Here is a 21,278-nt window from a genome sequence, read left to right as displayed (position 1 = left end):
GAATAATAGAATGGCGAAGATTGTATCCAAATTCCATTAACTGTTGCTTTTCAAGCTCATTTATTGCAATAATGCAACTTTTTGACAATATGTACAGGTCATAAAAGTTCACAGCACTGGTAGACGGTTCAGAAGGCTCTAAGCACTATGGGACGTAACATCTGAGGTCATCAGTCCCCTAGATATAGAACTACTTAAACCTAACTAATCTAAGGACATCACACACATCCATGCCCGAGGCAGGATTCGAACCTGCGACCGTAGCAGCAGCGCGATTCCAGACTGAAGGGCCTAGAACCGCTCGGTCACGTCGGCCGGCTCACAGCACTGGTACTAAACTATTCTGATGCGATCCCCAGTTTCGAGGTATGGAACCTAATGTTATGATGACGTACTGGGTGAGACAGTCGATGTCCTTACGTGGCTGATCAGTGCTACGAATAGCTACGGACGTGTCCCATTTACTGAATCAGTACTAACGTCCTCGATGCAATCCCATTAAACTTGTAGTACTCGGGATTTCCCCCAACCCGGATAGCAGGGAAGTAGTGCTTGCACACTGGTTTGCGCAGCGAATGGAGTGCTCCTGTAAACACTAGTCGCAACAGAACAGAGTGACGTCAGACGAACAAGGCGGCCCGTAATGACACGGCTGCCAAGGGAACGCAATAACGCCTGCGCCTGCGGCAGCTGCTCCCTGCAACCCGCATCACATTCGTTCTCCGCACAGGCCTAAGCCCCCTGTAATCGAAGCGGCGGAACGGATGCAGGGAAAGCATTGCTAAGAAGAAGACTCCGAGGAGTTTGGGACTTAAGGAGCAGATGAAACGCAAAATTTGAATGCATTGTGAAACAGGCGCTCTGCACTCTGCACCTGCACCTACACCTACATTGTAATTGTACCATGTATTGAATTAATGGATACAATGTGGGAAAAACGGTAGTTTACAAGCCCTTGTGAGAGTTAGTATAAGTTTAATTTATTGAAGTATGACGTCACTTTCCACATCATTTTGTATACGGGTATTCACGTGACAGTGCAACTTTTCAAGTGTATACAGGGTGGTCCATTAATAGTGACCAGGCCAAATATCTCACGAAATAAACATCAATCGAAAAAACTACAAAGAACGAAACTCGTCTAGCTTGAAGGGGGAAACCAGATGGCACTATGGTTGGCCCGCTAGATGGCGCTGCTATAGGTCAAACGGATATCAACTGCGTTTTTTAAATTAGGAACCCCCATTTTTATTACATATCCGTGTAGTACGTAAAGAAATATGAATGTTTTAGTTGAACCACTTTTTTCGCTTTGTGATAGATGGCGCTGTAATAGTCACAAACGTGTAAGTACGTATCATGTAACATTCCACCAGTGCAGACGGTATTTGCTTCGTGATACATTACCCGTGTTAAAATGGACAGTTTATCAATTGCGGATAAGGTCTATATCGTGTTGATGTATGGTTATTGTGATCAAAATGCCCAACGGGCGCGTGCTATGTATGCTGCTCGGTATCCTGGACGACATCATCCAAGCGTCCGGACCGTTCGCCGGATAGTTACGTTATTTAAGGAAACAGGAAGTGTTCTGCCACATGTGAAACGTCAACCACGACCTGCAACAAATGATGATGCCCAAATAGGTGTTCTAGCTGCTGACGCGGCTAATCCGCACATCAGTAGCAGACAGATTGCGCGAGAATCGGGAATTCTCAAAAACGTCGGTGTTGAGAATGCTACATCAACATCGATTGCACCCGTACCACATTTCTATGAAACAGGAATTGCATGGCGACGGCTTTGAACGTCGTGTACAGTTCTGCCACTGGGCACAAGAGAAATTACGGGACGATGACAGATTTTTTGCACGCGTTCTATTTAGCGACGAAGCGTCATTCACCAACAGCGGTTAACGTAAACCGGCACAGTATGCACTATTGGGCAACGGAAAATTCACGATGGATGCGACAAGTGCAACATCAGCGACCTTGGCGGGTTAATGTATGGTGCGGCATTATGGGAGGAAGGATGATTGGCCACCATCTTATCGATGGCAATCTAATTGGTATGTATGCTGATTTCCTACGTAACGTTCTACCGATGTTACTACAAGATGTTTCACTGCATGACAGAATGGCGATGTACTGCCAACATGATGGATGTCCGGCACATACCTCGCGTGCGGTTGAAGCGGTATTGAATAGCATATTTCATGACAGGTGGATTGGTCGTCGAAGCACCTTACCATGGCCCGCACGTTCACCGGATCTGACGTCCCCGGATTTCTTTCTGTGGGGAAAGTTGAAGGATATTTGCTATCGTGATCCACCGACAACGCCTGTCAATATGCGTCAGCGCATTGTCAATGCATGTGCGAACATTACGGAAGGCGAACTACCAGCTGTTGAGAGGAATGTCGTTACACGTATTGCCAAATGCAATGAGGCTGATGGACAACATTTTGAGTATTTATTGCATTAATGTGGTTTTTACAGGTAACCACGCTGTAACAACTTGCGTTCTCAGAAATGATAAGTTCGCAAAGGTACATGTATCACATTGGTACAACCGAAATAAATGGAAATGTCGTGTGGCTAGGGCTTCCCGTCGGGCAGACCGTTCGCCTGGTGCAGGTCGTTCGATTTGACGCCACTTCGGCGACCTGCGCGTCGATGGGGATGAAATGATGATGATTAGGACAACACAACACCCAGTCCCTGAGCGGAGAAAATTTCCGACCCAGCCGGGAATCGAACCCGGGCCCTTAGGATTGACAGTCTGTCACGCTGACCACTCAGCTACCGGGGCGGACTAACCGAAATAAAATGTTCAGACATACCTACGTTCTGTATTTCAATTTAAAAAACCTACCTGTTACCAAATGTTCGTCTAAAATTGTGAGCCATATGTTTGTGACTATTACAGCGCCATCTATCACAAAGTGAAAACAGTGGTTCAACTAAAACATTCATATTTCTTTACGTACTACACGTATATGTAATAAAAATGGGGGTTCCTATTTTAAAAAACGCAGTTGATATCCATTTTATCTATGGCAGCGCCATAAAGCGGCCCAACCATAGCGCCACCTGGTTTCCCACTTCAAGCTAGACAAGTTTCGTTCTTTGTTTTCGTTTGACGCTTATTGCGTGAGATATTTGGCCCGGTCACGATCAATGGACCATCCGGTATAAGTAATTTCTCGCCAGTATTACTGACCGGGACCTACACTTCTCGAGAGATTAAAATGGTGTACCTCACATGGACTCGAATATGGATTCTTTCCTTTTGAGGGAATTATGATACTTTGCCAAGACTCACGGCCCACCTTCATAGATTTCACTAATTCTTTGTAAACATGATTCATGAGTCACAAAAAGACGTCGTACTTACTAAGAGAATTTCAAAACGTCAGCTTTCAGGATGAAAACTGAGTGTTCTTCAGCCGTATATTATTTATTGATTGCACTGAGAACAAGAAAACGAAAATTGCGGAACCTATAAATATTTTTCGGGCCCCCACTTATCGATGCGGTTCAAATGGTGGAGATGACGCTAGACTAATATCAATCTGAAGAGATTCACAGGGGCTAAGAATTACTACTAAGCCGTTTAACCCACAACTAGTCTACCATACAAACATCCCTGCCCCCTCTCCTAACACGAATTTTTTCTTTTCGATCATCAGTCTTGTATCTGATTCCATGTTTCCCGCCACGAATTCCTCTCTTGTGTCAATCTCTCCATCTCAGAGTAGCACTTGCATCCTCCTATCTCTATTACTTGTTGAATGTATTACAATCTCTGTCTTCCTCTACAGTTTTTACGCTATACAGCTCTGTCTAGTACTACTGAAGTTATCTCATGCCCTATCACGCTGTCCCTTCTTCTGGTCAGTGTTTTCCATGTTTTCCACTTCTCACCGATTCTACGGGGAACCTCGTCATTCCTCTTCTTATCAGTCCATCTGACTTTCAGCATCCTCATATAGCACCGCATGTCAAACACTTCGATTCTCTAGAATGAAATTTTCACTCTGCAGCGGAGTGTGCGCTGATATGAAACTTCCTGGCAGATTAAAATTGTGTGCCGGACCGAGACTCGAACTCGGGACCCTTGCCTTTCGCGGGCAAGTGCTCTACCAACTGAGATACCCAAGCACGACTCACGCCCCGTCCTCACAGCTTTACGTCTGCCAGTACCTCGTCTCCTACCTTCCCAACTTTGCAGAAGCTCTCCTGCGAACCTTGCAGAACTAGCACTCCTGAAAGAAAGGATATTGCGGAGACATGGCTTAGCCACAGCCTGGGGGATGTTTCCAGAATGAGATTTTCACTCTGCAGCGGAGTGTGCGCTGATATGAAACTACCTGGCAGATTAAAACTGTGTGCCGGACCGAGACTCGAACTCGGGACCTTTGCCTTTCGCGGGCAAGTGCTCTACCAACTGAGCTACTCAAGCACGACTGACGCCCCGTCCTCACAGCTTCGATTCTCTACTTTTGCGGTGTTGCGACAGTCCATGGATCGCTATCATGTAATGCTGTCCGCCCCGATAGCTGAGTGGTGAGCGTGACGGGCTGCCGTCCTACGGGTCCGGGTTCGCTCCCGGCCGGGTCGGAGATTTTCTCCGCTCAGGGACTGGGTGTTGTGTTGTCTTCATCATCATTTCATCCCCATCCGGCGCGCAGGTCGCCCAATGTGGCGTCGAATGTAATAAGACCTGCACCAAGGCGGCCGGACCTGCCCCGCAGGGGCCTCACGGGAAATGACGCCAAACGCTTATTTCCATCACGTAATGCTATACCGCAGTCCAAACTTAAATTCTAAGAAATTTCTACTTTATGTTTTGGCTGATGTTTCATACTAGCAGACTTCTCTTGAGCATGAATGCCCTCTTTGCCTCTGCTAATCTTCTTTTTATGGGGTCCTCACTTCGCCTGTCGTGTGTTATTTTGCTTCATCTACTTGTTTGGCCGCAATTTTGATGTTAAGTTTGTCGTTGATCTCCTTTCTGCCATTCTTCGTTACTTTCGTGTCTCTTCGCTCTACTTTCAGTCTATATACTCTTCGCATTAGATTCTTCATTTCATTCAACACATATTGCAATTCCTCCTTATTTTCCCATCGTGAAGCTTATCACTGATTTTTAATCCAGTCATTGAACCATTGTTTTATATCCGTCATTGGTTCTTCGATGGATAGTATTCACGAAAGACTGCATCCCTGTGTTACACCCATTTTAATCCGAGCACTTCGTTCTGGGTCTTCCATTGCAACCACCGACTGCTTTAAGGGAAATAAAACCTAAGAAAATGACAGTGGCATTATTACAATATACAGGGTGAACATTAATAAAACCAACAAACTGCAGGGACAGATTTCTGACTGGAAATAGAGGACAAAAGGTCGTATGAAAATGTGTCCAGAAATGCGTCGTTGTCGCGGTAGTTGGCACTGACGAATGAAAATTCCTCGGACCACGCGCCACGTGTACCTTGTGTCTTGCAAGTTTTTGACTGTAAGCTGCAGAATGGACCACTATTCATATCGAGAATATGCCGAGATGGTGTTTGGTTATGGCCAAGCAGATGGAAAAGGTCGAGAGGCAGCACAGCTATACCAAAACAAGCAGCCTCGCAGACATCAACCAACACATTTCAGCTCCCTGCATGTTCGTCTGTCTGAAAGGACCTATGATCACACAAACGCCAAAAACAGGCTTGACTGAAGTGAGTGGTCTCTGTGAGGACTTGTTTTGGTGTAGCTGTTCTCTCGACCATTTACATCAGCTTGGCCGTACACAATCACTGCCTTGGCTTCTTCCAGACATGGATACCGGATCATTGTGCGCCTTACAGTAGGCTCCTTCAATGATACAGTCTGCAACAGACAAAGAACACACGACATGTGGTCAGAGAAACTTTCACTCATCAGCGCCATCTACCGTGGCAACACATGTTCATAGGACCTTCTTTCCTCCATTTCGAGACAGGAATTCGTCCGTGCAGTTTGCCGGTTTTATTAATGTCCGGGCTGTATTTAAGCACCCAGTACCCAACTAAATTATTTTACGCCCTGAGGAAGATAATTTCAACACGTCGAAGCACTGTTCTTTGAGTATATCAAAATTTTTCGTATTTTATAAGATGAAGCGCCAGTACGTCCAGAGGATTTTAATGAGATTTGTACTGAACTGTGCAGGCAATCATTCTACAACTCTCCACCCATGAATGGAAGGGGAAGAAATCGTAATGTTTGTTGAATTAGAAAGTATCTCTTCCTCACTCGATTTATGGTGATTTGGATAGCTTAAATGCCAGTAATACCGTAGTTTCAGCTACGTTATCCACTTCTGTAGCCGAGGTAGCTAACAGATACCTGTGTGATGGGGCTCGGCTCGGGGGTACACTATGTGATCAAAAGTATCCGGACACCTGGCTGAAAATGATTTACAAGTTCGTGGCGCCCTCCATCGGTAATGCTGGAATTCAATGTAGTGTTAGCCCACCCTTAGGCTTGATGACAGCTTCCACTATCGCAGGCATACGTTCAATCAGGTGCTGGAAGGTTTCTTGGGGAAGCAGCTAATTATTCAAGGAGCGCTGCACTGAGGAGAGGTATTCATGTCGGTCGGTGAGGGCTGGCACGTAGGCGGCGCTCCAAAACATCCCAAAGGTGTTCTATAGGATTAAGGTCAGGACTCTGCGCAGGCTAGTTCATTACAGGGATGTTACTGTTGTGTAACCACTCCACCACAGGTCGTGCGTTATCAACAGGTGCTTGATCGTATTGAAAGATGCAATCGCCATCCCCCGATTGCTCTTCAACAGTGGGAAACACGAAGGTGCTTAAAACACCAATGTAGGCCTGTGCTGTGATAGTGCCACGCAAAACAACTAGGGGTGCTAGCATCCTCCATGAAAAACACGATCACACCATAACACCACCGCCTCCGAATTTTACTGATAGCACTACACACGCTGGCAGATGACTTTCACCGGGCATTCGTCATAGTCACACCCTGCCATCTGATCGCCTCATTGTGTACTGTGATTCGTCACTTCAAACAACGTTTTTCCACTGTTCAATCGTCCAATGTTGCTGATCCTTACACCAAGCGAGGCGTCGTTTGGCATTTACCGGCGTGATGGTGGCTTATGAGCAGCGCTAGACGATGAAATTCAACTTTTCTCACATCCCGCCCAACTGTCATAGTACTTGCAGTGGATCCTGATGCTGTTTGTAATTCCTGTGTGATGGTCTGGATAGATGTCTGCCTATTACACATTACGACCCTCTTGAACTGTAGGCGGTCTCTATCAGTTAACAGACGATGTCGGCTTGTACGATTTTGTGCTGTACGTGTCCCTTCACGTTTCCACTTCACTATCATATCTGGAACAGTGGACGTAGGTGTGTTTAGGAGTGTGGAAATCTCGCGTGCAGACATATGACACAAGTGACGCCCAACCACCTGAACTGGGTGGGTTCCACGGAGCGCTCCATTCTGCCCTCTCACGATGACTACTGAGGTCGCTGATATGGAGTACCTGGCAGTAGGTAGCAGCACAATTCACCTAATATGAAAAACGTATGGTTTTGGGGGTGCCTGGATACTTTTGATCAAATAGTGTAGCTGGTTAGTCCTGGCGGTGGAAGAAATTCTCACCTCCAGTGTGTGGCTGGTAATGTTAGGAGAGCTGCTGGCCTGAAGTTCCTGATCACCAGACTTTACGCCAATCCTCTGCGCATTGTCTCGTGGATAGAGCGCATGTGACACGGTTTGTAGTGATTTGTCCGTCGGATGCGAACATTGAGCCCGGCAACCCCTTGTGCTATTCGAGAGGAGTAGACTGTATGTCGGCACCGTGTTTCACCCTCTCCATTAAATAATCGTCATATAGTACAAACATGACACCACACTGTACACACAACCATTCCAATCACCCTTACTCAACAGATATGAGCCAATGGACATCGTCGGTGGAACGGCTTCGCCAGAAGCGGTGATGAGTTCGCCACGTAACCGCCGGCGAAACAAGTCGGCTGTCTGGGGGACTGTGGATACGGTAACACATCCGATGTCAGTGAGGGGGAAGGCAGTTGTCTAGGTGTCAACTACAGCCCATCATCGCCCGATGCACTGCACCACAGCCACTGCCGCTAGACGCTCATTACATCTCTCCGCTCCGTTGATTTCGTCAGCATTGCCCGACCATAGCTAATACACTTGGAAACATTACCGATGGATATCTGTGCAACCATGGAGTTCATCGTGTCGAAAACACTAAAGTTACTGACGTAATTATCAAGTGTCACTTTCACCCTCTGAGATTAGCCGAGCGGCCTGAGGCGCTGCAGTCATGAACTGTGCGGCTGGTCCCGGCGGAGGCCCGAGTCCTCCCTCGGGCATGGGTGTGTGTGTTTGTCCTTAGGATAATTTAGGTTAAGTAGTGTGTACGCTTAGGGACTGATGACCTTAGCAGCTAAGTCCCATAAGATTTCACACACATTTTTCACCCTCTGATAAATGCTGAACATGTGGAACATCAAAAATCATTTCTTTCTACTTCTATTATAATCTTGTTAATTTTTTCCTGATATAAGACTACAGTGATTTCAGTTGCGTTAATGTTTTGCTGGCTAGCGTTCCTTGTGTGGCTCGACAACCTGGTGGAGGTCGTTGAACTGGGCGACACTTCGACCAGTTGCGCATATCTCCATAACTTCATCTTCCGTTTTTTTCGTTAGCATTCACCCCATCTTAGTTACGGACTCCGCTGTACTCACATGTTGGCAAATTTACGAGGGTCATTCAATAACTAAAGAGACAAATTGGTCTGGAGGAAAAAGCGTTTATTTTTACAAAACAATACTTCTTATACTTTTCAACATAATCCCCTTGAACATATATGCACTTGTTCCAACGAGCTACAAGCTTTTTTATTCTGGCTGCAAGGAACTCTTTATCTTGATGTTTGAACCAGTTTCCGACAAACTTTTTCACGTCGTCGTTGTCCTGGAACCTCTTCCGGCGTAATGCCTCCTTCAATGCGCCAAACAAATGGAAATCACTAGGTACTGAATCAGGGCTGTAAGGGGCAAGAGACAGTACTTCCCAGCCAATTTTGTCGATGGTTTCACGGTTAGTTGAGCAATATGTGGACGTATGTTGGCTTTCTGGAGAACCACACGTCTCCTCTGAGATCCACGACGTCTCTCTGTCATGACTGGCTTCACCTAGTTTAAAAGCAAATCCGAGTAGTATTGACTATTCATTGTACGCTGCTCTTCGAGATAATCACAAAGAACTGGACCTTCAGCAACCCAAAACACCGACAACATGACTTTTCCTGCTGACTTGGGTTCTGAATTTTTTCTTGACAGGTGTGTTGGTGTGCTTCCACTCCATGCTTTGTCTTTTTGATTTTGGCTCATAATAGTGGAGCCGAGCTTCATCACAAGTTAAAATTTTGTTGAAGAAATGTTCACCTTCTCTTTCACAACGTTACTTTAGCTCTATGCACACACTCAAACTTGTTTCATTGTGTAGGTGCGTCAACTCCTTTGGGATCTATCTTGCACATGTTTTGCGGTACTTCAGCTTGTTACAGATAATGTTATGAACTATACCAGTACTAACTTGAACTTCATCATTTCCACAGTCACACAGCACTCGGCACGATTAATGTCATCAATTCAACTTTCAAGTGAGGGAGTTGAAACTGGTCGGCCAGGATAGTGTTCGTCAGTTACTGAGTCGCGACCATTTTTGAACTGCTCTACCCACTTGTAAAAAAATTTGCATGATTCATACAACCTTCACCATAAACTTCAAACATTCTGCAGTATATATTCACTGGTTTCTGTCCTTCAGCAAGTAAAAAACGAATAACAGAATGTTTTTCAACTAATGTGGCCGTTTCAAGCGGAATCGCCATCTTGAAATGTATTTTTAAGGTTATAAACAAAACAATGTTGGTACATCAGCTGATTAGGGCTCATCCCAGTGATGCAAAGTTAAAGCCATAGAAGTACCAAACTTGCCCTACTAACGGTTTTTTTCCACAGACCAACTTGTCTCTTAAATTATTGAGTGACCCTCGTATTTTAAGGATGTTTAAAAAAGAATTTCGAAACTCCATACTTATTGATGAAAACATACTACGAACATGGGATGGACTGCAAAATTCTCATAAATTCTTAGGGTTTTTGCTATGCTATTACAAATGTTCCTTGCGTCCACCAGCATCAGCACGAACATCTAGATCGCAGCTAAAGTCGTCAAAACCTTTACGCAATGTATCTGCTTTTACAGAAATTATAGGAGCTGTTATTGTATTCTTCGCTTCTTCTACGTCACGAGGTAAAGGGCAGGTGAACACATTTTCCTTCACATATCTCCGTAAGAAAAAATCTCACGGGATCATATCTGGCGATCTTGGAGGCCAAGAATGCAGGGCATTGTCTCGGGGTCCCGAACGCCGTATGCAGCATTGAGGTAGAGTGTTACTGAGAAACTGACGTGCCGGCCGGGGTGGCCGAGCGGTTCTAGGCGCTACAGTCTGGAACCGCGCGACCGCTACGATCGCAGGTTCAAATCCTGCCTCGGGCATGGATGTGTGTGATGTCCTTAGCTTAGTTAGGTTTAAGTAGTTCTAAGTTCTAGGGGACTGATTACCTTAGAAGTGAAGTCCCATGGTGCTCAGAGCTATTTGGACCTTTTGAAACTGACGTACGTTGTTGTCCAATGTGCTGGAGCTCCATCTTGTAGGGAAATGAAGTCATCGGAGTCCTCCTGAAGTTGTGACAAAAGCCCGTTCTGCATCATTTGACTCCGCTCAAACATTTGCAGAATTCTCTCCAACAAGAACGACATAAAAAAGAGCACTGCTGTCCAAAAGAAGTGTACTAGTATCAACACAGACTGTAATTTGAGGAAGAAATTTATGAGAGTATACATCTGGAGCACAGAATTGTATAGTAGTAACTCAAGGACTGTAGGGAACTCGAAACAGAAGAGAATCCAGGCGTGAAAATTAGGTGGACTGACCAGGTAAGATATAACGAGGTTCTCTGGAGAATTAGCAAGGCGAGAAATGTATGCGAGGAGAAGGGACAGGATGGTAGGACATCTGTTAAGACATCATGTAATAACTTCCATTATACTAGAGAGGGCTGTAGAGAGTAGAAACCGTAAGAGGGAAACAGAGATTGGAATACGGCCAGCAAATAATTGATGACGAAGGCTACAAGTGCTGCTCTGATATGAAGAGGTTTCAACAGGAAAAGAATTCGTGGCGAGTGGCATCAAACTAGGCAGAGTATTTTCGGCTAAAAAGAAACTGGCGTTAAAAATTGGAAATCGAAAAAAAACCATGAAACATTTAAGAGTACACATCCGTAGCTACATAAACTAGAATGACCTCATGCAATCACTTATAGGAAAAGCAGGTGCTACACATCGATATTCGTTGCAGGATTCCTAAGGAAACGCAATTGGTTCAAATGGCTCTGAGCACTATGGGACTTAACGTCTGAGGTCATCACTCCCTTAGAACAACTTAAACCTGACTAACGTAAGGACATCACACACATCCATGCCAGAGGCAGGATTCGAACCTGCGACCATAGAAGTCGCGCGGTTCCGGACTGAAGCGCCTAGAACCACTCGGCCACCGCGGCCTGCAGGAAATGCAATTCCCTCAAGAGAGAAACAAGTTACAAAACACTCTTTCAAACTATTCGACAGTATCTCTAGTCAGTCTGATACTCATATCAGCTTAGTCTATTAACATTGAGAAAATACAAAGCAGAGTAGTGCGCGTCGCCACGAGCTTATTTGGTAAATGTGAAGGTGTTTGAAAGAATGCTTTTCAGATTTTAATGGCAGACATTATAAGGGAGGCGTTGTGTATCACAAAGCTTACTGGTCCAAAACCGAATGCATAAGTTTCAAGAACAGTCAGGCAACACATTACTTCATCCCACATACTTATTGTGAAATAGCCGTCACGGTAATTCAGGGATCATATGGAGGCCTACAGACGGTTAGACTTTCCATATTTCGAGAACGGAACTGAAAAGAGGTGACAGTGATAATGGTACCAGGAACACTCTCCATTACACATAGTTAAGAGTATAGATGTAGATGTAAAGTAGCTATCTCTGACGTCCACTGCCCTAAGCCACGAAAATGCGGTATCACGAACTTCTTGATAAATTAACTTTTACAGTTACAGTTTTCATCTTAGGGAGGTGTGATTAGAGCTTAATAGAGCACGTACTGGAGAAGGCAAGTGGAAATACAACATACACTGTCAGTACGTGAGACTATGGTGATATGTAGACAATGAAGCACCCTTTAAACGAGTGCCCTAACAGACGTTTCCCTGATGATTTAATAGAGAAAGTACTAGAGAAGGCAAGGGGAAATACAACATGCACTGACAGTACGTGAGACTATGGTGATATTTAGAAATTGAAGCACACTGTAAACGAGTGCCCTAACAGACGTTTCCCTGATGATATAATGAGCCTACATGAAGTATTGACTGAGTCTTCGGAAGGAAGATTCAAGGAAGGATGATTTGTATTTAACGTGCCGTCTACAACGAGGTAGTTAGAGAAGCAGCACAAGCTCAGATTAGGGGATGGATGGAGAAGAAAATTGGCCGTACTGTTTCAAAGGGACCCTCCGGCATTTGCCTTGAGTGGTTTAGAGAAAACACGGAAAACCAAAATCTGGATAGCCTGACTGGTATTTGAACGGTCATCCTCCCGAATGCGAGTTCAGTGTGGTAAACACTGTGCCACCTCCCACGGTTCGATTCTTCCGACATCTACGTGTAGTCAGGGCTGTTGAATGTTTATATACTGTAGATATTTGTAGACAAGTAATTTTGTTTAAATATGTAAAATTATTTGGTCATTATAACTGATTTATACGAGAACTATAAAAAACTGATTTTAGGTTCGAGTTTATGCAAAATAATTTGCAAGAGGAGTGAGTGTACGCATAACAAGATAAGCCAAAGTTATTGACGGTAGGTGGCTTTACTACGTACAGAATACTCATCTAGGAAGTATGGGAAATGATGGTGGAGTTGCCGGACGCTGTCGCCTAGCGGTTCTAGCCGCTTCAGTCCGGAACCACGCAGTTGCTACAGTCACAGGTTCGAATAATGCCTCGGGCTTGGATGTGCGTGTGATGTCCTTAGATTAGCTAGGTTTACGTGGTTCTAAGTCTGGAGGACTGGTGACCTCAGATGTTAAGTCCAATAGTGCTTAGAGCCATTTGAACCATTTGATGGTGGAGTTAATATGTAGATGAAGATGCAAGGTAGTCTTGCCTGGCATACGCTGCCATATGTACGAGTTTGTGGAAAATAATTTGACGAAGAGCACAAGTACCAAATGAAGACAAGGCCTTCGTTACTCACCGGTTGTTCATCCAGTAGTAGATGGCAGGGTTGACACCGGCGTTCGCCATAGCGAGCCAGTAGAAGCCGAGGTAGAGGTGCTGCACGTACCAGCTGGAGGCGACCGCCGGGTCGTGGTAGGCGTAGATGAAGTAGGCGTGGTAGGGCAGCCAGCAGCTCGCGAAGATGGCCACCACCAGCACCAGCATGCGCACCACCTGCGCACACCCACCCACCAACTCACAGACTGCCCAGTCCTGGAAGAGAACTCAGAGATCGACTCCACATCCCAGAGGGGCACTATCTGGCTGCGACCAAATGCGCTGATATGGGTCGTTTTGCAAGACGAAACAGCCTCATCAAAGTGAACGGATTTTCCCAGGAACAGATTCACAAGGCGTTACGCGTGAAAGCAAGGTCAAAGGTATGCGATCAATTCCATGGAAGATAGGCTAGATCCTCGAGAATGGGTCCACGAGGTCTTCCGCCCTTCTATAAATTACACCTGAGAGAATCATTGAACATCAACGGGCGCCTCCCGCCGGAGGTTCGAGTCCTCCCTTAGGCAAGGGTGTGTTTGTTGTTCTTAGCGTAAGTTAGTTTAAATAGTGTTTAAGTCTAGGGACCGATGACCATAGCAGTTTGGTCCCTTAGGAATTCACACACATTTTGAACATTTTTGAACGTCAACGGTGCTCGAGTTAGCTTCAACCAGATCAGTCGAGAGCGGGAAAACGTTTCACAGATATAGCCCACTATACGAACTAAGTACATGAAGATTTAATTTCCTACTCATCGTGTCGCTGCTACAGCACACATCCCATTTCTCTCAAGACTGCCCTATCCACTTTCCTACACAACCAGTACGCTGCAGACATTACCAACTCTCTACTCCCTACCTACTTCTGCAATATGCTGACGACACCACCTACGTAACTACCCTCTTTACTGTTCAAATCTTCCATGTCTCCCTTTAGCGTCACTTGCATCTCGTGGTGAAGCGGTGGAAAATCCAAATGAACTCACAGAAAATACAAACCATCATCTTCTGCCGCACCTTCGGTGTTTCTGTCGTCCAAATTCATATCTCGCCGTCTACAACCAAACCGTCCCTCCCACTAACACAGTAAGGGATTTGGGACAGAACTTTGGCAGATAACGTGCATGGAGTGCACACCTCCTTGCCATTCAATAACAAAACACAAAACTACTAAAACTACTGCTAATATCCCCTGTTCCTCCACCTTTCATAATTCTAAAAATGTGTTGAAATCTTAGAAAGATAATCACATGTCCTCACCGTCCACATCTGTCTGCTTTCCTTTACTCACATCCAACACCAAATTACCCCACGTCTTCATCTCTTCTTCTAGCACTTTTGGACCCAAACATTAATGGGAAAACCAGTACCAGAACCCAGCATCTTACCCAGTAATCATAAATTCATCTGATGCATCTCCTCCCGTCGGCGTTGCAACACCCACTACCAACGACGAATTCCATCCGGAGGTATATCCATCCTTCCAGATCTACTCAGAAATACCCCAGCCCACCTCATTCTTTCGTTTCATCCCTCCTTCATCCTCCCCCTCAACAACCACTATTTGTTTTGTGTAGCTCCACAGAGTTGAAATTTGCGCGACTGGATGTCTCAAATTTAATGTATTCATTATGCCACTAGAAATTCTTAAAAAAGGTGGTCTTACTCAACTATACTCCACTATCTCACTGAAAGTCACTGCAAAAAATCTCTGTTCCGCCCTTGTGACATTCCGTACTACTCTCCCTGAGAACAGGAGCGATCGCTCCAAACACATTAGGTGCCCGTAATTTAGTGTCTCGTGCCTGTATGCGTATATCACTCTTTTACTGACTAGATTCGCACTACAAGAAACTGTCTTAAAAGAGCTAGCCTTCTGAAAAAAAAAAGACTCTAGAAAGAGATTCTGGTCAGCAATATTTCCATCCGCGGCCAGTAGCTTTAGGGAGCCCCTGTGACATTCCGAACTACTCTCTTTGAGGACAGGAGCGATCGCTCCAAGTACAGTAGGTGCTTGTAATTCAGTTTCTCATGCCTGTATGCGTACGTAATGCTTTCACTGACTAGACTGGCACTTATTTATTTCATTTCATTTCATCAACAGTACAGAGTAGCCCACCGCCTTGAAATGCAAGGTGGATCGGATGCTTCTGAATCTAACAACAAAGACTTCTCATTGTTACAATCTTATTGGTACACAGTTGTTAATGCTTTTTCTTAAAATAATGTAAAGAACATAATATATAAAGATTTCTCTGAGGTTACAGCAAATTGAATGCTTAACAATTGTTAAAATGATTCCATATAATTTGCTACTACCTAGTTGATGAGAATATAATTTATATAATGCAAATTTCAAAGAAAAAGAAAAAAAGAAAATATAATACAATGAGTGCAGTGAAAATAATTTACAGTATGTAGAGGGAAGTGATATTTTGTATTTGGGTGTGTTATATAGTCTAAGTAGCATGTTGGCTCATAATGGCCTATTTCTACCTATTTCAGATGAGAAGGTCTCGGTACAACCTCGAGATGTTCTCATCTGAAATGGTTTGTGCCTACGTATGTTTACACAGATTATACAGATTGAGTGCTGATTGAGCACTTCATACATGGAATGCATGAATTTTAGCTTTACATGAGAAATACACTTATGTATGTAATTTGTTAGTAGAAATAGAATATAGTTCATTGCTACTTGAATGCATTATTCATTAAATAAGTTAATACATTACTGATATATAAAATTCTTTGATTGTAGCTTTGAATAGAGAAGAGAATATACTTTTGTCTGCACACAAAACGACGAGCAGTACATTACTGCTTGTGTGCAGTATACTTGAAACACTTTGCAGTATGTCATTGGGGAGGAGGAGCCTCGGAATAAAAGTTCTTCGAGCCTTGTCCTACCAAAAGATATTACCTTATTACTACAGTCTTAGTATGTGGTGCCGGTGTTTATTTGTTTTATGGTTGTTGTGTTTCTTGTGACTGTGTTGTGGCATGCAGTGTCATGCATTGTTGATTTTGGTCCCTTGCATGTTGATCCCTTCTGAGTCATGTTCACTTAGTGTCCCTTCCTCGATTTCGGAGTCTGTGGTTGGGTTTGTGTCCTCCCATGTTGTTTGTTGTGTTGTTTGTGCTTGTCTACGCCTCCTTCCATTTGGGTTGTGGCGCTTGTATTCTTCGTGCAGAGTGTTCGATACAATATCGGCTACGCTATTTAATGTGTTCCAGTGATCGGGATGACGTATTATTCTGGCGATGTCATTGTCGTTCTGTATAGGTCTCACTTGTGCTAGCGTGTTGCACAGCAGTGTGACATGTTCTAGTATCCTAGTTTCTCCGCATACGCATACTTCATCGTTAGTTAGTCCCATACGTTTTAAATGTAGCAGATAGTGCCCATGGACTGTCAGTAAATGGACCGTCTCCCAGCTTCGGTCGATATGTTTCAATTGTAGTCTTTCGCGTACATCAGGCGACCCTTCTCGGATGCTTCCCACACTCTCTACAATGTCTGAATCCGCCATTGTTTCAGTTGTGTTTTGTTCGTAATGTTGGTTCCCGTAATTTCGGTGACTTTATCGAGCCTGTCCCTCCTAAGCCAGTAAAGTGCAGCTCTATAACGTATTATTATGTCTATAGGGCAGGTCCCCATCACAACGCAAAGTGCCTCCAGTGACGTGGTGTTGAAGGCTTCGCTCATTCTCAGGAGTACACTGCGTTGACCTCATCTTGCAATTGTCTTTTAGTTTGTATATCCAGCCTGTGAGACCAAGCACATGCGGCGACGCATGCGATGGATATTGGCACTACCAGAAACCGCCTTAAGAGAGCTAGCCTTCTGGAAGAAAAAGGCTCTGGAAAGAGATTCTGGCCAGCAATATTTCCATCCACGTCTAGTAGCTTTAGGGACCCAGGAGAAGCAGATGGAGCGCTCCTCTGAAAAATGTAGCAGTATGCTTACTACAAGTTTCAGTTGACGACAACCTACCCACTGTTCAGAATGTTTTAGGTTCTAAGTCTATAAGGGCCAGAGAACTGCAAACGCGGATAGGACCAACCTGGAATGTCCCCTTTCTGACATCTTACGTGTCCATCATGGGGCTATGAGCATATCACTTCTCTCGCAGGGAGAATTGTAGCTCTCATTGCTGAAGGAACGTAGAGAGGGTTAACAACAAGTGAGCAATGTTATGAAACTTCCTGGCAAATTAGAACTGCATGTTGGACCGAGACCAGGAACCTTGCCTATCGAGGGCAGTGCTCCTATCTGCTGAGCTATCCAGGCACGACCAATGATCGCTACTTCTGTCAGTACCTCATCTCCTAACCCTCAAGCTTTACAGAAGCTCTGCTGCATTCATCGCGTGACTAGCAGTCCCTGAAGAATGGATATTGCGGAGGTATAGCTCAGCCACAGCCTAGGAGATTGTTTCCAGAATCATTCTTCCACTCCTTAGTCGAGTGTGCGCTGTTTATCTACAGTATCCTTCACTGCAGAAGCGCTAGTCTCACGATTCATGCGGGAGAATTTCTGTGAAGTTTGTAAGGTAGGGCAAGAGGTTCAGCCCGAAGTAAAGCTGTGTAGGCGGGTAGGAGTCATGCCGGGATAACTAAGTAGGTGAGAGAACTGCTCACGAAAGACAACGTATCGGATTCGAATACCAGACCGCCACACAATTCTAAGCTGTAAGGTAGTTTCATATATATGATGATTATAAACTATACAGCTCTATGTCTCCTACTCTCAGCAGCTTAAGACCAATATAGCAATGAACTTTTCAGAAGGAAAACACTAGATTTCCCTTTCATTCTTGCCCAACCGAACTATGGCTCTGTAATTTCTTTGAAGTCAATGAGAAGTTAAGACTCCTACCATCCTTTACTTTCTAATCCCAGTAACGGTATTTCCAAGAGCAAATTTGCTCCTGGAAATTTGCACTGCAATCTGATTCTGTGTGTTGAACTGCATAGAGCAACAGGTGGTTCTAACCACTGTATTACTGAGCACCCTCCATGCATAAACACACACACACACACACACACACACACACACACACACACACACACACACACACACAAAGAAAAAGACAGAGCAATAGAGAGAGACATGTATGAATCTATGCAGGAAGCTGAATGAGCTGTATTTAAAGTCGTTAGTATGGTAGATCATCAAAAGTATAAGGAAAAAAAAATACTGTCAATAGTCGTACCGGAAAAGGAACATTCTAATTTAACTTAGTAAGCATATTAAGAAGAAAGTTTTGACGGATTTTATAATTGAATAATTTTCTCCAAGGACGGACGAGAAAGGACTTATAAATTAATTTCTACTGTACGGTATGACTAGTTCCCCTATACTACTTATTTTTGTATTTATTTCCTCATCTTTCAATCACAAACAAACGAACTTCCTCCGTTCAATAGTAATGTGATACATCTCTGTCGTGAGAGTCCTTAGTGATGCCGTAGAGATTTTACCGCTTTTTCCCATACCGTGCACGCGTGGGAAACGAGAATAACTCTCATATCATAACTGAAAGGTTCGTCTGCTGAGTACTTAAAAAAGGAGGACAACTGGAGAGTTCTGACAAATGTGACGAAAAGTCTCTGGGAAAAAATTTCTGCCGAAGTTTGGTGCAACAGAATTCCGGATCGTAACTGAAGACGATGTTGCGGTAAAACGTTGACCTCTTCGTATAATAGAAGAAAACCTCGTTATTGTTTAATCTTGAGATTAAAACTGATAATTAAAAATAAATTAACAGAGCAAACCAGACACTGTTTTCATACAATAAAACTCAACATGGCAAAATAATACCAAGACGATTCTTCCACATAATTAACGAATGATTCACAAGAAGAGAATCACTTAAAAACACTGCGACCTTATGCCTCTTTACATGTATAAACACGTCACTGTCAATGATCACGTCCTCAGGACTTAAAAACATTCAATGACCCTACTTAAAGAACTTATGCTACGAACAACACATACACCCATGCCCGAGGGAGGACTCGAACCTCCGGCGAGAGGGGTCGCGCAATCCATTACATGGAGCCTCAAACGGCATGGACACTCTGTGCGCCCTGTCTTATCCTCATGATTTCTCTCTATTATAAACAAACTTCGTATTTATTTCAGTAATCTAGAAAGACGGAATCTTCCTCTAAACCAGCGTATACAGGTATAATTTTCCCTCTTTTTCCTTCCTTTGGCCTCAGTATGACATATTTCACTGAATTTCTCCTCGTGGTCATTTTGCATGACATATGTGTTGGGCAATAATGTGTTCCCCAACTTTTCTTGGGACGTACGTTGTCGCAAATTCAACAGTAACCCTCTCCGTGATGCACAACGCCCGTCTTGTAGCGTACTAAGAATTCGTTGATCATCACCGTAACGCTTTCTGGTTTACTAGACAATCTAGCGGCGAAAGGTGCAACTCTTCGTCCGATATTCTTTAACTCCTCTTTTGCTATTAGAGAGGCTGGAAAGTAATCTGGTTTCTGTGCATGTCGATATTTGTTAGTCATTACCAACTCATTGTGCATTTCAAGACCCTTCGAGGCTAACGTGACTTGATCACTCGCAAATAATTAAATCATAATTATTTCGTGCTATTTTTGTGCAATGGCCAGGTAAGTAGCAGAAGAGTTTCAGACATTGACGGGAACAAAATCGCAAAACAATACACAATTAACGTAGAGTAATTCTTGGAAAATATTTAAGTGATTAACATTGCAAGATGGCAGGTTAATGTAAGCATGAGATACGTCATTGAAAATGTGAAACGCTGGTGCAATAATAACCGGTGAAACCCCCAAAACTTTGAATTCAAGCGACGTGCGTGCATTGTGTTGTGCAGGACGGTTTGAGTGATGGAGGTCCATGCCTTCTGCAGTTGGTCGGTTAATGGAGGGGCGGTTAATGATGGTTGTGGATGAAGCTGGAGTGGAGATTCGATGGTATCCCACATGTGCTCGACTGAAGACAGATCTGGTGATCGAGCAGGCGAAGACGACATGTCGACACTCTGTGGGGCAAGTTTTACAACAGCGATATGTGGGAGAACGTTACCCTGTTGCAGAACATCCACCAGAATGCTGTTCATGAAGGCAGCACAACAGGTCGATTCACCAACAAATTTGCATTCTACATCTACATCTACATTTGTACTCCGCAAGCCACCCAACGGTGCGTGGCGGAGGGCACTTTGCGTGCCACTGTCATTGTCCCCCTTTCCTGTTCCAGTCGCGTATGGTTCGCGGGAAGAACGACTGCCGGAAAGCCTCCGTGCGCGCTCGAATCTCTCTAATTTTACATTCGTGATCTCCTCGGGAGGTTTAAGTAGGGGCAAGCAATATATTCGATACCTCATCCAGAAACGCACCCTCTAGATAGCTGGACAGCAAGCTACACCGCGATGCAATGCGCCTCTCTTGCAGAGTCTGCCACTTGAATTTGCTAAACTTCTCCGTAACGCTGTCACGCTTACCAAATAACCCTGTGACGAAACGCGCCGCTCTTCTTTGGGTATTCCTATCTCCTCCGTCAACCCGACCTGGTACGGATCCCACACTGATGAGTAATACTCAAGTATAGATTGAACGAGTGTTTTGCAAGCCACCTTCTTTGTTGATGGACTACATTTTCTAAGGACTCTCCGAATGAATCTCAACCCGGAACCCGCCTTACCAACAATTAATTTTATATAATCATTCCACTTCAAATCGTTCCGCACGCGTACTCCCAGATATTTTACAGAAGTAACTGCTACCAGTGTTTGTTCCGCTATCATATAA

The 21,278-nt window shown here is 44.3% G+C and overlaps 1 protein-coding gene across 1 annotated transcript in view; it reads right to left on the bottom strand.

Moving 5' to 3' along the window:
• LOC126457240 (tachykinin-like peptides receptor 86C) overlaps positions 1 to 21,278 on the bottom strand; it is a 1,093,631-nt gene that overhangs the window by 164,207 nt on the left and 908,146 nt on the right. Inside the window, exon 7 of the mRNA XM_050093388.1 lies at positions 13,448 to 13,644. Within this exon, the coding sequence (XP_049949345.1) occupies positions 13,448 to 13,644 (197 nt within the window). The remainder of the gene's footprint in view (positions 1 to 13,447; positions 13,645 to 21,278) is intronic.

The sequence above is a fragment of the Schistocerca serialis genome, chromosome 1 (genome assembly GCF_023864345.2).
Source record: "Schistocerca serialis cubense isolate TAMUIC-IGC-003099 chromosome 1, iqSchSeri2.2, whole genome shotgun sequence".
Taxonomy (NCBI): Eukaryota; Metazoa; Arthropoda; class Insecta; order Orthoptera; family Acrididae; genus Schistocerca; species Schistocerca serialis.
Note: the sequence above shows the minus strand (reverse complement) of the source record. Positions and strands in the feature narration are given on the sequence as shown.